Source organism: Gavialis gangeticus, unplaced genomic scaffold (assembly GCF_001723915.1).
Source record: "Gavialis gangeticus isolate Ggan-Ray unplaced genomic scaffold, GavGan_comp1, whole genome shotgun sequence".
NCBI lineage: Eukaryota > Metazoa > Chordata > Crocodylia > Gavialidae > Gavialis > Gavialis gangeticus.
The window spans coordinates 69,081,912-69,096,490 of record NW_017728994.1 but is presented as its reverse complement, the minus strand read 5'-3'; the positions used below and the strand labels follow the sequence as shown (position 1 = coordinate 69,096,490).

The 14,579-nt window shown below is 39.5% G+C and overlaps 1 protein-coding gene across 4 annotated transcripts in view; it reads left to right on the top strand.

Moving 5' to 3' along the window:
* The window catches only part of UROS (uroporphyrinogen III synthase), a 48,236-nt gene that overhangs the window by 7,790 nt on the left and 25,867 nt on the right, over positions 1-14,579 (top strand). For 3 of the 4 annotated variants that reach the window (XM_019502981.1, XM_019502978.1, XM_019502982.1), the window contains exons 2-4: positions 7,701-7,790; positions 8,549-8,632; positions 14,226-14,322. In XM_019502981.1, coding sequence (XP_019358526.1) covers positions 7,728-7,790; positions 8,549-8,632; positions 14,226-14,322 — 244 coding nt within the window. In that variant the 5' untranslated portion in view covers positions 7,701-7,727. Of the gene's footprint in view, positions 1-7,601; positions 7,791-8,548; positions 8,633-14,225; positions 14,323-14,579 lie in introns of those variants that run through there. The other variant, XM_019502979.1, reaches the window with a different exon arrangement.

Here is a 14,579-nt window from a genome sequence, read left to right as displayed (position 1 = left end):
CCCCCCCCCCCCCCCAATGCTACCACTGCCCGCCCCAAGCACAGCCCCGGTCCAGCCCACCTGCTGGGAAGAGGCCAGCGCAGCCCCTGATCCCAAGCTCACAGGCAGCCTGCCCTCGCCCAATGCACAAATCCAGGGGGCATGTGCCCCCTATGCATCCCCTGGGGATGAGAGTAGCAGCTGGGAGCTGCCTACCCCCAACTCCCACACCCCCCAGACAAGCCATCCATGCTTCTGTCCCACATCCTGCCCTGCCCCGGCTAGGCAGCACCTACCCCTGCCTTCTCCTCCCCCATCCCCACTCTCCGCCCCCCCGGAAGGCTTTGATTTGTGCTCCTGCTCCTTTCCTCCCCCATGCCTCTTCCCTCCCCACAGGCTTACCAGCAGGATGCTCCTTTCCAAGCTGCTAGGTTGCATTCCTTGCTGCACGCATGCTGCGGTTGTGCACCTGCAGGTGGCATTTATCGGTGACATTATTGACTACACCAGCCAAAAAAGCTGATTGCCAATAATGACAATTTTCCTTTTATCAGTGCTGATCCGATATGGATTGATAAATCAGTCCACCTCTAATTGGCAGAGAAAGATTCTAGTTCTGTTAATTCATATACTCCTTTAAATGTAAACATAAAGGAAAAGGAAATCCTTCCAATATAATTCCCTGTCACCTTCTTTCTTTTAGGCCAGCGGTTCCCAAAGTCTGACAGATTGTACAGCACCAATTTAAAATGATACAACCTTAAGTACTACCAGCACATTCTTGTCATATAAAGTAATTATAATAAATCTGTTAATACATACCACTGACAGGTTGTCTGCGTATCACTGATGATACGTGTACCACAGGTTGGGAACCGCTGTTTTAGGCTGTGTCTATACTAGGAGTAGGTAATGCTTTATCAGAAAAAAATACTCACATAAGCTCTTGTAGTAGGGGTACACCTATGCCATCAAAACTTGCTTTGTAGCAGCATAGTAAAACCATTATGCTTGCAGAAAAATGTGATACAGACTTGGCCTCATCCCTTGGCTTCCCTGATAAGTCAGCTAAGTAAGGATATTAGTTTTGATGGTGACTTTTTGTGACAAGACATCTGAGTGGTGGGAACTATTCTCAGATCACCAACACTTAGATCACAAGACCACCAGTATAAGGTACATAACTGATAAACCATGTTTAGGTCAACTGGAGACCTAGGGGTGAAGGATACCTTATTTTCTAACGAGTTACTTTACAGATCTAATTACTATCCAGCTATGTAGTTGAGAGAGATATATCAACACAGATCTTTGAATAAAAGTTCTTGATATTTTTTAAGGTACCCAGGACACCTCAGAGCAGGGGTGCTCAATCCAGAGCCCACAGGCCAGATTCATGCCCCAGCATCTCATCTAGCCCATAGGGCTCCTCCCAGGTGTATGGGGAGCTTCATGGGCCAAGGCCCGATCCCAGCACAGGGCTGGGCAGAGGTAGTACAGGGCTATGGAGCCCCATCCCCACATGCAGGACTGGGTGGAGGTGGTGCAAGGCCCTGGGGTACTGATCCCTTTGCGCATAGCCTGGCAGAGGTGGTGCAGACCCCAGAACCAGATCCCTGCACACTGGCCCAAGTGGAGGTGGCATAGGGCCCTAGAGTCTTGTTCCTGCACACGGGGCCAGTGTGAGGCCAGGCAGAAGCAACTTGGGGTCCCACAGCCTTATTCTGGCATATGGGGCTGGGTGGAAGCAGTGTGGACCCCTAGGGCCCTGATCATGGAACATGGAGCCCAGGAGAAGTGGCATAGGATCCTGAGCCCCAATCTCAGCACATGGGGCTGGGCAAAGGCAGCTTAGTCTGGATCTGGGCATTCAGGCCTGATCCTAGGGCATGGGGTCTGATCCAGCTCGCAGACTGGCCCTGTGCCACTCATTTGGTCCATTTTGCCAAAAGGTTGAGCACCCCTGCCTTAGAACAGTGATGCCCAACCTTTTTGCCTTGCAGGCCAGATAGGCAGTGCCAAGTCCCTCCATGGGCTGGATCCAGCTGATGGGCCTGATCTGGCTGCGGGGGCTGGCAGAGCCCAACCTTGATCTGTCTGCTGGGAGGGTGGAGCAGCCCTGATCCCATTTAGCTGGGGGGTGTGGTAAGCAGGGTGGAGTGGCCCTGACCTGGCTGCGCTGTGGGGAGGCAGTCCCAATCCAGATGTGCATGTATGTGGGGGAGTTGGCCCTGATTTCACTGTGTGGCAGTGTCCCAGGCAAGGCTGGGGCTGGCTGCAGGGAGTTTTCATGGCTCCCCACTGCTATTTTTTCCAATTGATGGGGGATACGTATGGGCCAGATGTTATGGCTCTGCAGGCAGAAGGTTGAGTGAGCAGCCCTGGCTGAGAAAGTTGTTTCTAATTCATTTCCTGTTCTGTTCATGACTGAATAGTCCATTCTTCCATTTGGCAACTGAATAGCATTCAGTGACAAATACAGCAGTTACTTAAATAGAAAAGTAACATTAAGAAAGTGTAATAATTTTACCTGCTTCTAGTAGGTGTAAACAGGGAGAACCAGCTAATTCCATGGACTCTGAGAAAGAACTCCACATATCATGGAATTCTGTAGACCATGTATTTTGGGAACAATTGGCCTATTGAAAGTTAAGTAACCTGAATAGGTTGGGGGAAAGCTGTTTATTTTTTGCTTCTTTATGATTTAATAGAGAAGGACTGAAAAGCTTTTTTAATTGGGGAAAAGAAAAACACTTTTTTTGTTTTTTCTTCATAAACATCAGGAGTGTCAAGGTCCTTGGTGATCTCAAAAATGCATACTTGGAGCAACTTTAGCTCTTAATATAAGTTTGAAGATGTTGAATCTTTAATGGACATTTCCTCTACCTAATTTAATTAATCTGGTATATCAAATGGAGTTGAAATCTTCCTTTGATGTAATTGATATGTTCCCAGTTTACCTTCTTCCTAAATTAAATAACATGGAAGAAATACAGCAGGAACGCAAAAGTATCAGTTTAGGCTTGGTTTGTTCATCAGTCACAGATACGCTCCCTCGGAGCCTCCAACCCTTCTTAAATTCTTAGAATGGGGATAATTGAATGCACCTGATCTATCTTCAGTGACTTTGCAAAATATTTATGCATCTTTATAGGGGTTCAAGAATTTGCTGTCAGGATGACCTAAAAGAATAGCCTTACATATCAATTTAGAGTCTTAAAATCTGTTATCCTGTTACAAGTACTGTGTGCAAAACCCAAGAGTTTTAAATTATATGAATAAATATCACCTCTCACTTATTTAAAATTTAATTTTCCTGGACTTTTTAATGTCATCATTTTGTTAGTTTTTCAGTGATCCATGGAGTCATGTATGATGGGCAAAACCTGAATTTTTAATATAAAAATGAAGCAAAAACTTCTCCCAAGTCACTTTTTAGATCATCTTTATGCATTCTAAAGAAGGGGGAAAAGGCAAAAGATTGGATTTTCTCTTCAGGTCACTTTAAGTCTTTGCAATGTTTGTATTTTGGAGCACATACAAATGAGGCACTTGTTTGAATTAGCCAAGGATGGAAGATTGGCATCAGTTACTTATTGTTTTAAGGCTTTCAGACAAAGAGTTGGCAGTGGGAAAACTTCTCATTAAGGCTATCCACACATACCATGTTTCCAGCTGTAAATTGAGAGCTACATACTAAACTGACTCTGTTTGCCATTGATTCTTGTTCGTAGAAACTATTTCTTAATGTTGGACAGAAGTTTGTACATATATCTCTTGAAAAAAAATTATAAAGGGCACAGTATTTGAGGTATATATATGGGAACATGCTGAATATTGCTGCAGATTTTATGTGTATTCTTAATGCATTTTCACTCTTTCTAGAGACTTAGTGCTCTTGTATTTGCACTGTTCTTCACTCTTTTAGCCTATTCAACAGGCATCCAACTATTCAGAAAACCATTTGTTAGCTAGCCAGTCCCAGGGAATTGCTCCCCGGAGCCATCATGAAGTCTTCACTTCATCTTATACAGATTAATATCCCTGATTTATTGGAGCCCAGGAAGTATTGTAATAAGCTGCTTTTAAAAACATGTTTTTTAAAAGAAACCCAGTTAATAAAATTGCAGTGGTACATTCCATATATGCTGCTCACCATAACAGTAGAAGTGTGGCAGTGACAGCTGTTTCCAAATTTCTGGTTTGGAAATACTACATTCAGCATAGACTTGTGTCCCTGCTTCTCTGCACTCATCCCCATCTGTTAGGGTGGCATTGTGCCTACATTCAGCATGATGTGTCAGTTGTGCTAGGGCACATTTGCTAAGAAAAATGGGTTTGGATACTTTCAACCTTAGGTATACAAGGTCTGCCTCTTGCATAAGACATCCTTGCTGTGTGCATTTGGCACCTTGGTATATTATATAACATTACATTTGATCACACCTGTCATTTTATCTGCCAAATACCGGTCTGTATGTGAATAAAGAAGACACAAGATTACAGAGATTCGCAGTGGTTAAAAAGAACAGTATTTTTTTCAGCAGGTATACCACCAAAGGAGACTTGCTGGACAAAACAAAGCTAAACATATGTGCACAAAACTAGGGGTCTTGTGGGCCAACTACTTTTCATGTCACACATTTGCAGCCCCTTTTGAAGACTATGAATTATCTGTCTTCTGGTAGAAATGAAAGCCACGGGCAAACAAACCTGGGTGAGTAACACAGATGTGCAAGACCAAAATGCAATTTGTTCATTTGCTGTATAAAATGGGCCTCTCGCTGGTGGCAAATTAGGCAAGTTTGTGATATATATGACTTTTCCCTGTTATTCTTTAATTTTAATAGAAAGGCAAGGATTCTTAGGGTGACATTTTTTATTGGACCAATTGTAGCTTGGATAAAGTTAGACAAGCTTTCAAATACAAGATCAGAGGAAGCCAGGCACAAGATAGTGAAAAACACCAGAAGAGAAGGGGTGAGAGAAATTCCCAGGTCTAGAAGACTCACAATTAGCAAAGGAAAAGAAGCTGTGGGAGCTCCAGGCCTAGCAAGAGGGAAGAGGGTCACTCTCAACTTCCCTTTGTGAAAAGAATTTAGGAGTTGGGTAAGATATAACGTGCCATAAAACCACTATCTTTGGCTCTTAGTGTTCAGCCAACTTATGCTAAGTTGTTCCTAGGTTAGCCTTTTAAAGGTGTTAAGTAGATTTCTCTTGAGCACAAGGATAGTGAGATCAGAGAGATAGTGGTTATCATGTGAGAAATGTGCTCCTATGGGGTGTGCTGAGAAATGTGCTCCTATGGGGTGTGCACGCCTGTTCTTTTTTTTCTGTGAGTGTTCATTCTGGTGTGTAGTTGCTGTTTAGTTTCACCCACATATTTGCCATAAGGATAATTAGTGCATTGAATCAAGTAGATCATATTTTTTATGAGGGTTTTTGATAGTAGTGGCAGTGGAGATGTGCTGACAGGTTAATTTTAATACAAATTTTGTTTACAAAAATTAATCACAAGAATTCATTTGGTGGTTGAAGTTTATATGAAGCCAGGGGTATGTGGCCCTAGTTTGGCTTGTTTGCTCTTCCTCAGTAGAATGAGTTTTGTGTCTTCTCCTACAGGTTAGGAGAATTTCAGTTTTCCTAGATTTACATTTTGATGACATACCATCATTAAATATAACACATGTAAAACAGCATCATTTTATCTCTTTTAAAGATGTATTTATATAAAATGTGTAAAGTAAGTAATTAGTTTTGGGAGAGTTTGTAAGTATGTGTTGTGGGCCAGAGTTAAGGTTATTGGTGAAATGCATAAGGTGAATGATTTTATATTGTTTTTTATTAATAGAATGTACCTTTTGTAAGAGTAGTACTGTACAAGTCTATAATACTACTGTACTGCCTTAGCTAGTAATCTCATTTCTTTTTAATGCTTCTGGCTTTTGTATTGTTCTTTCTATAATAATTTCCACAATACATGCTGTCACTGGTACAACTCTTAAGACTAAATTGAAGGTTTTTGTGTGGTCCTTTCCCACTTTTCAAAAAAGAAACAGAAAATTACATTTCATCAATATTCATGGACACAGATAGACACACACATGTACTTCAGCATGTGCTGTGGATAAAGTTAGCCAAAGTTAAGACCCATTTTGTTGGTGAACAGAGCAGAGTTGTCTGCCAGCGTATTTTAATTTGTAAGTGTTAATTTATAAATGTATATGTGTTAATTTGTAAATATATAAAGTTTTAAAATGCATGACTGCATAAAATTCACATGGTGACATCGGTATCCAATCAGTCACAGAACATATTGTTAATTTTAGTTTAAAAAGCAGAAGTCTGGTATCTATATAGTGTACAGCATTGTGGCAACTTAGATGAACTTTAGAGTTGGTAGAGTCTCTGTTTCAGTGTTAGAGGTGGCTGAAAAGTTGTGAGAACATTTACTGACTTTTCAAGGAAAAAAACCACCTTTTCTTTTTCAGTCATCTCCATATTATTTCTGGATCTTTTAGATGAATCCAAAATGTTCATAGACATATCTTCCAAGTGAAGGTCAGAACTTCTATTGCTAAAGCTAGAAACTAAAAAATGACAGCACTCAGCATTAGAGGCCGTGTTTGAAAACTTGGATTTTAAATATCTTTGCCTTTAGCTTCCATATCTATAAAATGAGGATAATAACATATACTTTGCATGGGTGTTTAGAATGCTAATTCATATTGGTGAAATTCATAGACAATATAAAACTTTGTGTAAAGCATTGGTGTTCAGAATTATTTAATTAGAATTAATTAGATTGGAATTTAATATACGAGGGAACTAGCAAATATTCAAGTATATGGTAGCTAATAGATGTCTATTAGTCTATCATTATATTGTTTAGTGTATTAATGTAGCAGTTTTGGGAGTATAGTAGAAGACTAGCATTAAATAACATCATCAATTTTGAGGGCAAGTGGATTTTTTTGTCATAACCACAAAATTCCAAAGCAGAACTCTCCACAAACTTGTTCCTTTGGGAAAACAATGACAAATATTAGTCACATTGCTTAATGCACTGTTGCAGTGGTTCCCAAACTTTTCGGATGAGCACACTGATGATCTGTGGACCCAATGATTTGTAAAGTCCCTTCCACCCCATAACAACTATGAAATGATAAAACCATTGTTTAGCCTCAAAATCTCTTATAGACTGCCATGTACACTAATCATTTAAGCTTTTAATTGAAATGTGCAGGGAGGAGGTGCAATCAACAGACGGGTATAGACAATTAACCATGGCCTCACAGACCAGTTTTGCAACCACTGTACTTCTTGAAAGTGCTCAGATACTTACGTTGTGCCATAACATAAAACCTGTAGTATATAATAAGAAATTTAGAAGGGGAGGCAGGCATTATTTTTATGTATTAATATGGTTAATAGGACATTACTCCTTTAAAAATGTGTTTTCCTTTAAAATACATTCTCCTTCATAGCTTTAAACCTCATTTGTCTCTAAGTTGTGTTATCTAAAACCAACATGTTTTTTGTTGGTCTTATCAGGGTGGATGTTCATTCCCAGAGTGTGCCCATTAACTGCTTATTCATTGTGTAAGGACTAGCACATCTGTTAATTATCCAGTTTCTTGTGATGCTGAACTGTTACAGCTATTGTACAGAGAAAAGTCCTCTAGATCTAATTTAGATATATTTATTTTATTGTACTTCAGTGCTTTGTCACGGTTCTTTGGTAAACAATGAAGGTTCTGTTACTGAAGGACCCCAAAGAGAGAGACTCGGGACCAGATCCATATATTCAGGTAAGTACATTAACCACCCCTCAAAACAATCTATCTCTTTACAAGTAGACAAATATAATATTTAGCAATTGAACAATGTAAATGTGATTAGTTGTTACTGGTATACGACTAGGGAAAATGTTCATTAAGAAAACAAATTTTATAGTGTAATTTGTATGGGCACAAAGAGTAGTTTTAGATAAGAATTTTTACATTGAATTCAAAGTTAAAGATTTCAGAATAATCATGATTATTATTACTGAAGTTAGTTTTTAACAATTACCCCATTAATATCAATGTGTTCTTATATAGATCAGAATTATTTTTGCAGCGTTTTGTAATTGTTACAAAAATTGTCAGTTGGAGTTCAGAGTCTAAGAATGTGTTGCAGGGTCTAAAAAACCCAGAACTAGCCTTTCTTCTGCATATCCTATTTGTACAGCTAGTTCCATTGATTTCAAACATATCTAGACATGATTACAGAAATTTTAGGACTTGGATGGTATACAATGATTTTTACCATATCTGTTCAATGGATAAAGAGAGGGCTTCAGTCTCCAGGGCTGTTATTTCAGGTTTTTTCAACAATGTTAAATATGTCAATTAAAATAAACAACATTCACCTGTAAAAATAAATCAGACTTTCTTCCTTAGATACTTCTAGGTTTTAGTTTAGAAAAATAGTTGCAAATTATTCTACTGCCAAATAGTCTGTTCTTTTAAAAAGAAATACCCACTATTTGCAATGTATTTCAGTAAGTATACGCTTTTATCTGTAGGAATTAGGATCATATGGATTTGAAGCAACTTTAATTCCTGTTTTGTCTTTTGAATTTGTGTCTCTTCAAAGTTTGTATGAAAAGGTAAGATTTAAACCTTTTTGGTAGTACCCAAGTATTAGGCCCATCTGTAATGACCAAATTATAAAGCTTTTCTCTGGTTCAGTTAGACTCCCTTGCTGCTACCTGCACTGCTTTGCTCCTCCAGAATTGTAGGTGCCTAAATTGTGACCCTGAAAACGTGGAGGATTTAAACTTTTTAGGTGCTTTATTTCCTGGGTGCCTGGAGTTGTGTCTTTGTGCTTGCTCAGAAATGCCCCAAACCTGAGCAGTTTGGTGCCTAGCTCATGCCTAAGCATGACTGGATCCAGAAACTAGATGTGCCAAAGTCTCTTTGCAGTTCCACTTGGTAGACATTCTCACAGGCCATCTAAAACACATCAGTAGAATTGGGCTCCATTGTTATGCAGGTGTGGACACCACTCTAGAGAAGAGGAATCAGTGGCCCACTGCTATAATAGTCTTGCAGGTAGAGCACCCTCTTAAGAAGGGGAAGACCAGGTTCCATTCCCTCTTCAGTATGGTGGGGTTGAAACCCACATGTCTCACCTCCCAGTACAGAAAAAATTTAAGATTATTTAGGCCAGGAGGCAAGCACAAGAAGACGCATGACTCTGTAGTCTAATTGTTATGGCAGCCTCCAGGAAGTAAGGGACAGACTTGGACCCTGGTCCAAGGACTATTTTTGCAATGCTTATTTAACAGTAATTGAATAAAATGCACACAGGATGCATCGACATGTGTGCTTTACTGTGAAGTTGACTAATTTGCTACTTAGTAAAGTGTCACAGTCTCCATGTACACTGGTATTAGGGCACAGTAAACTAATTAATTCTGCTGTAAGAGTTAGGAGCGAGTACTGTTGGGGATGGTACTATCTTACAGTGGAGATATTTACAGCACCAAAACGCATGTTTAGACGCTAACCAGGCAGGGGCCAGACTCCTGCCTGCCGTCTGGCCACACAGCTCCACATGGTTAGCACGCTCATGCTCCAGCCAGCCCCTCCAGTGCCACCACCTGAAGCCCAGGGCTAACCCCCTGTGCCCCTTGCCAGCCCGGGCTTGCTCCACCCTGGCTCAGACTGCTGCTGTCCTGGGGAGATGTGTAGACAATGTGCCTAGGAGTAGTTTACTCTGGCGCAAATTGCTCTGTAGTTTATTGCCTCACATTAATTTCACATGTGGATATACCCACAGAGTCCTTGAAGTAGGGATTGGAGCACAGGTTGCCTCCTTCCCAGGGAAGCACTATAAAACCAGTGGTTCTCAACCTTTTTTAGGCTCAAGACACTCCTTGGGAAATGTCAGCAAACGTGTTCACTCTTTTTTTAAATATGGAAAAATAATATAGCAATTTTTTATTTGTTAACACTATGGATTATTTGAAAGCATTGGGTTTATCTTGTGAATCATGTTTGTACACCTAAAAATGCTAACATTGCATGGCATGTAGCAACATCCCAGAAGGATCTCAAGGCACCCTGGGTGCCACAGAATGTTGTTTGAGAATAGGTATATTAAATTATGATAGAAAATGGAGGAGAGGGAGCAGCAGTGGCCACAACACTTTCTTCTTCTATATTTTAATAGGAAACAGTGAGCCTTTCTCACTTCTTTGGTTAAAAAAAAAAAGAGTGCAGGTGCCTCTTAGGAGAGGTTTCTGGCTGCAGATCCAAAGTGGAGAAAGGTACCTCCTTTCAGTGCTGTGTAATGTGTCTAATGTTACCTGTAAATGAAACTAAGATTTGAGGTCTGAAGGGTTCTTTCTTTTGTGCTCCTACCTATAGTCTATATGCTGTAATATTACGACTTATATATGTGAATAAGAGCTCATGGAAAAAGAAATAGACCTTGTTAAAACTAGCATATATGATTTGAATCATCCTATAACTAGTCTTTCCATAGTCTAGTTATAGTCTGGTTTACGTCAATGGTGCTCAACATATTTTACAAACAGGCTAATGTAATGGCCTGAGGGCTGCATAGAAATAGCATTGCTAGAGCTCTGCATGCACACAGAGCTCTCTGAGCTCACCAGTTGTTGGGATGAATTCTTGTTGGAGCTGTCATTTTCCTATGGCTCTGGAGTCCAGGACTGAACTGCACCCCTACTTGTTCCTTCCTTTTCCCTGCAGCTAAATTCAGAGAGTTCACCATACCTGTGGAGGTCTCTGGTGATGGGCCTTTCTCATGGGCTTTGTGGACCACATCCAGCCCATAGGCCATAGGTTGAGCACCACTGTTTACATCATGTGGAACTAAGGAAAGATCTTGCGAGTTGGAGAAGGGTATTCATAATAGAAGAGTTATGTTTATTGTATAGGGTTTTGGGGGGGGGGGAGGAGAAATATTTTTTTCTAAATTGAAAATAGTCATGAAAGACTTTTAGGTTTTTTAAAGTTTTTTGGGGATTTTGTTTAATTTCAAATGCTCATTTTTTCCAATGTTTCTGAGATTTTTTTTCTGGCACTGGAGGCAAGAGTTGACTAAGATCTTCCTTTTTATTTGAATTTATAATTTTTCCTTTACTATAGTAACTTTTCATAGCCTCTTTACCTTAGAAAAAATATTGTGGCAAAATAAAATGCTAAAAAGTGAAAGAAAAAACTGATCTGAACATAATTTGATTGTTTGCTATTTTGTAGCAAAAAAGAAAGGCAAAGAGGAAAACCAAAATTTAAAAAATTAAAAGTAAAAAAAAGTTATATTTTGAGCTCTGCAAAATGGAAACAACTTCAAAATTGTAATTTTTTTTTTCTTTTCAATACCTGTTTTAGCATCCATTCAGAAATATTTTAATGGTCTGTTGCCAAGCACCTGTGCCCCTTCCATGGATATTAAAGTAAACAAAATACCAGCCTTTTAATTTAGAAGGCTTACAAATGGAAATCCAACCTTGTAACAGGACCCTGCACGCCCAATGATTTGTTAGTCATTTTGCTTTAAAAAGTAAATGGATCAATCTTACTTAGTTACCTGAAGTTGGCTAAATTCTGGCTGTTGTGAGCTGCTGGTGGAGACATTTCCTGAAGTGAAAACCATGACTGAGAATGAATAAAAAATAAAATGGAATAAAACCCCCAACAAAAAAAAATGTTGGCACGAGTTTGAAAGTAAGGACTATTCTTCCCATAGAAAAATACCTTTTTTTTTTTTTTAGAATAGATTTAATTTAATGATTATATACAGAAGCAATCCACTGTTTTGTATACTATTTCATATTTCTCAAACCTGATGCTGAGTTTAGGCTTCTACACAGAGTTTACATCTATAATGCATAAAGCTGCAGTAGTGTGAGTAGTTTCAACCTAGAAAAAACATATGGAACAAATGTATTGCTCTTGCATACCTTATGTTCCTATAACTTAATGAATGCATTCAATGTAGAACCTTTTTCAAGAGTAGAACAACTCTTTCAGTGTGCCTTGAGATATCATGCCCTGACTTAGAGATGTCTTTTCAAAATTTGAACTCTTCGACTCTTTGCCTGTCACTCAGTCAAAAAGAGCTTTAAATGCTGGGTTATACAAAGACAAACAATGACAAAGAGAATCATGATAAATGTTATGGGTATTTAGCCATGTGGAGAGGGGATTTCTGTTTTCTCCCTCTCTATCCAAGGCTAGTAACCAAGATTTTTCATTTAAAATTGTTTAAAAATTTGGGAAACCAGGTGTTGAGCCTTATCCCCAGCTTCATGAGAATTTTTCAGCTCCAGGCAAGAGATGTTACTGTCATTTAATGAATGTGTTAAAATATGCAGCACCTCTGCTTCCAAAATGCTTGTCATGCATGCATAGTGTGTTCCCTAAATGCTTCTGGAAGGCACTATGGGGTGGGAGGCTCATTAACAGAAGCTCTCTACTCACATATTGTGCCATTTTCTGCAGCTGCAGAATGAGAGATTTTTTTTTTTTTAATTTTATTTTAGAAAAGCTACTCTGATCCAAACAAATTAGCAGAGAACAAGCTGGCCAGGTATGAATCGCCTTATATCCATTGCCAGGGTTATGAGGCAGAAGTGCTAATAGCTATTTTCTATTTGCTGCAGCCCCACTGTGGTGCTTTCTTTTCAGCATTGGTGAATTAAATACATTTTGAGTAGGTCTACAAAAACTTTCAACATCTAAGTTGAAATCCTGGCTTCATGAAATCAACAAGAGTTTTACCATGCACTTCTGTGGGGTCCTGTGGGAAAACACCCTAAACTATCTATGACCTACGGAAATCTTGAGGTCCTAATTTTTATTTTAATGTTTACTAATCAATCATGTAACAGAGATGATAAAAAATGATATTACACTGTTTTTTCCCCACACAGTTTCTTGTATTCCATGTAGGAATCTTGTCCTGTATTAGGTTCCCAGTAGGGCTATGTGCACAATTTTTAAGCGTTATCTTCAAAATATCCATTATTTTGTATGCATTTGTATATCCTGAGTGTTTTGAATTCTTTAAAACAGATTTTCAGAATTGCCCAGCTCCCATCCAGGCACTTAAATGAAGCGGCTGAATTTGCAAGTACTTTGCATGTTTCCACCTCCACAGCAGCCTGAAATTGGCAGGGTTTAATTGTGGTTTAAAGTCTAACCTGCCACAATATTCAGCTTAAAACTGCATACACGGTACCTTGTTGTCACTTTAAAATATTAATGACCATTTTATTTACACTTTTTTACATCAATAGTCCTTTGTTGTCCTGATTCTTACAAATCTCCAGTGATGCCTGAATATTTTAGGATACTGAGTTTAAACCAGTGGTTCTCAACTAGAGCACCATGAGACCTTTTCCAGAGTGCCCTGGTACCGGTGCCTCCAGGTAGAACTCTCATGCACCTGTTTCCAGGAGGCTTGGCAGGGTCAGAACAAGAAGTGGGTGGGGGTGGGAGGTGCAGATACACCTAATGCAGGAAGGAGGACCCCCTCCTTGTACAGCCCCAGAAATAGAGGTGTGCAAAGCAGTTTTGCCTGCCTGTGCTAGTGCTGCCCTTCAAAGGAGAGGGCACTGCTACCTACTGTATCTGTTAATCTAATGCAAGCAGATTTGACACCTACTGGAACAGCCTCCCCCTGGGTCCACCTCCTAGAAAAGGGGGTGCCACTACATTTAGAAGAGTTATGGAGGGATGTCTTCAGCTTGAAAAGTCTGAGAAACTAAGTAACCAAGCAGGGTCCCTTGATCAATTAGGATCCTGCAAAGGAACTGCTTGTTTATTACTTTGACTGTGGGGCAGTCAGTTGCTAAACAGAACTGCTCGTTTTGGGGAATGTGGCAGAGCTGGCCCAATAGTGCTCTCTGAGTTACTCAGAGGCAAAGCTTCACCTGCATGACATTTAAATACCCCAGATACTTCTCTCCCTCAGATTCAAGCCAGCTCAGTGCCAAGAATTTGTACCTGTTCTAAATTCAGATTTGCAGAATTAACATAGTCTTTTCTAAAAGTGTTTGAAATAGCTTAGCATTCAGTGTTGTAGTATATCTTTCTTACTAATGTCCCTGTTACTTGTATTACACGATTAAAATATTTGCTACTTTTAAAACTAAAAGTTCACAAAATATTTTTTCAAGCTTCTTATAACTCATCTAAATATATTTCTGAATTGTTTGTAACTAGCTCTCTCATCCAGAATGCTATGGAGGTCTAATTTTTACCAGTCCAAGAGCAGTAGAAGCTGTCAAGTTATGTTTAAAAGAGAACAGTAAAAATGAAGGTAAGTGCACATTTATACAGTTGGTTCTCTGTTTAAATTAAAATCTGTAAGTTTTACTCTCTCTCCCACCAGGGGTTTTTTGAGCTTAAAGGGGCTTTGGGGGGCATTAGGAACAGGGATAACTAGGCACTTCGCATTTCATATTTTTATATTTAGACCCAAGGCATACAACACATTCAATCATTTTATATTTTGAGGAGCTCCAACCTATTGGGGCCGTGTGTTTACAGAATCAAGACCTTAGGGTGTTTATACGC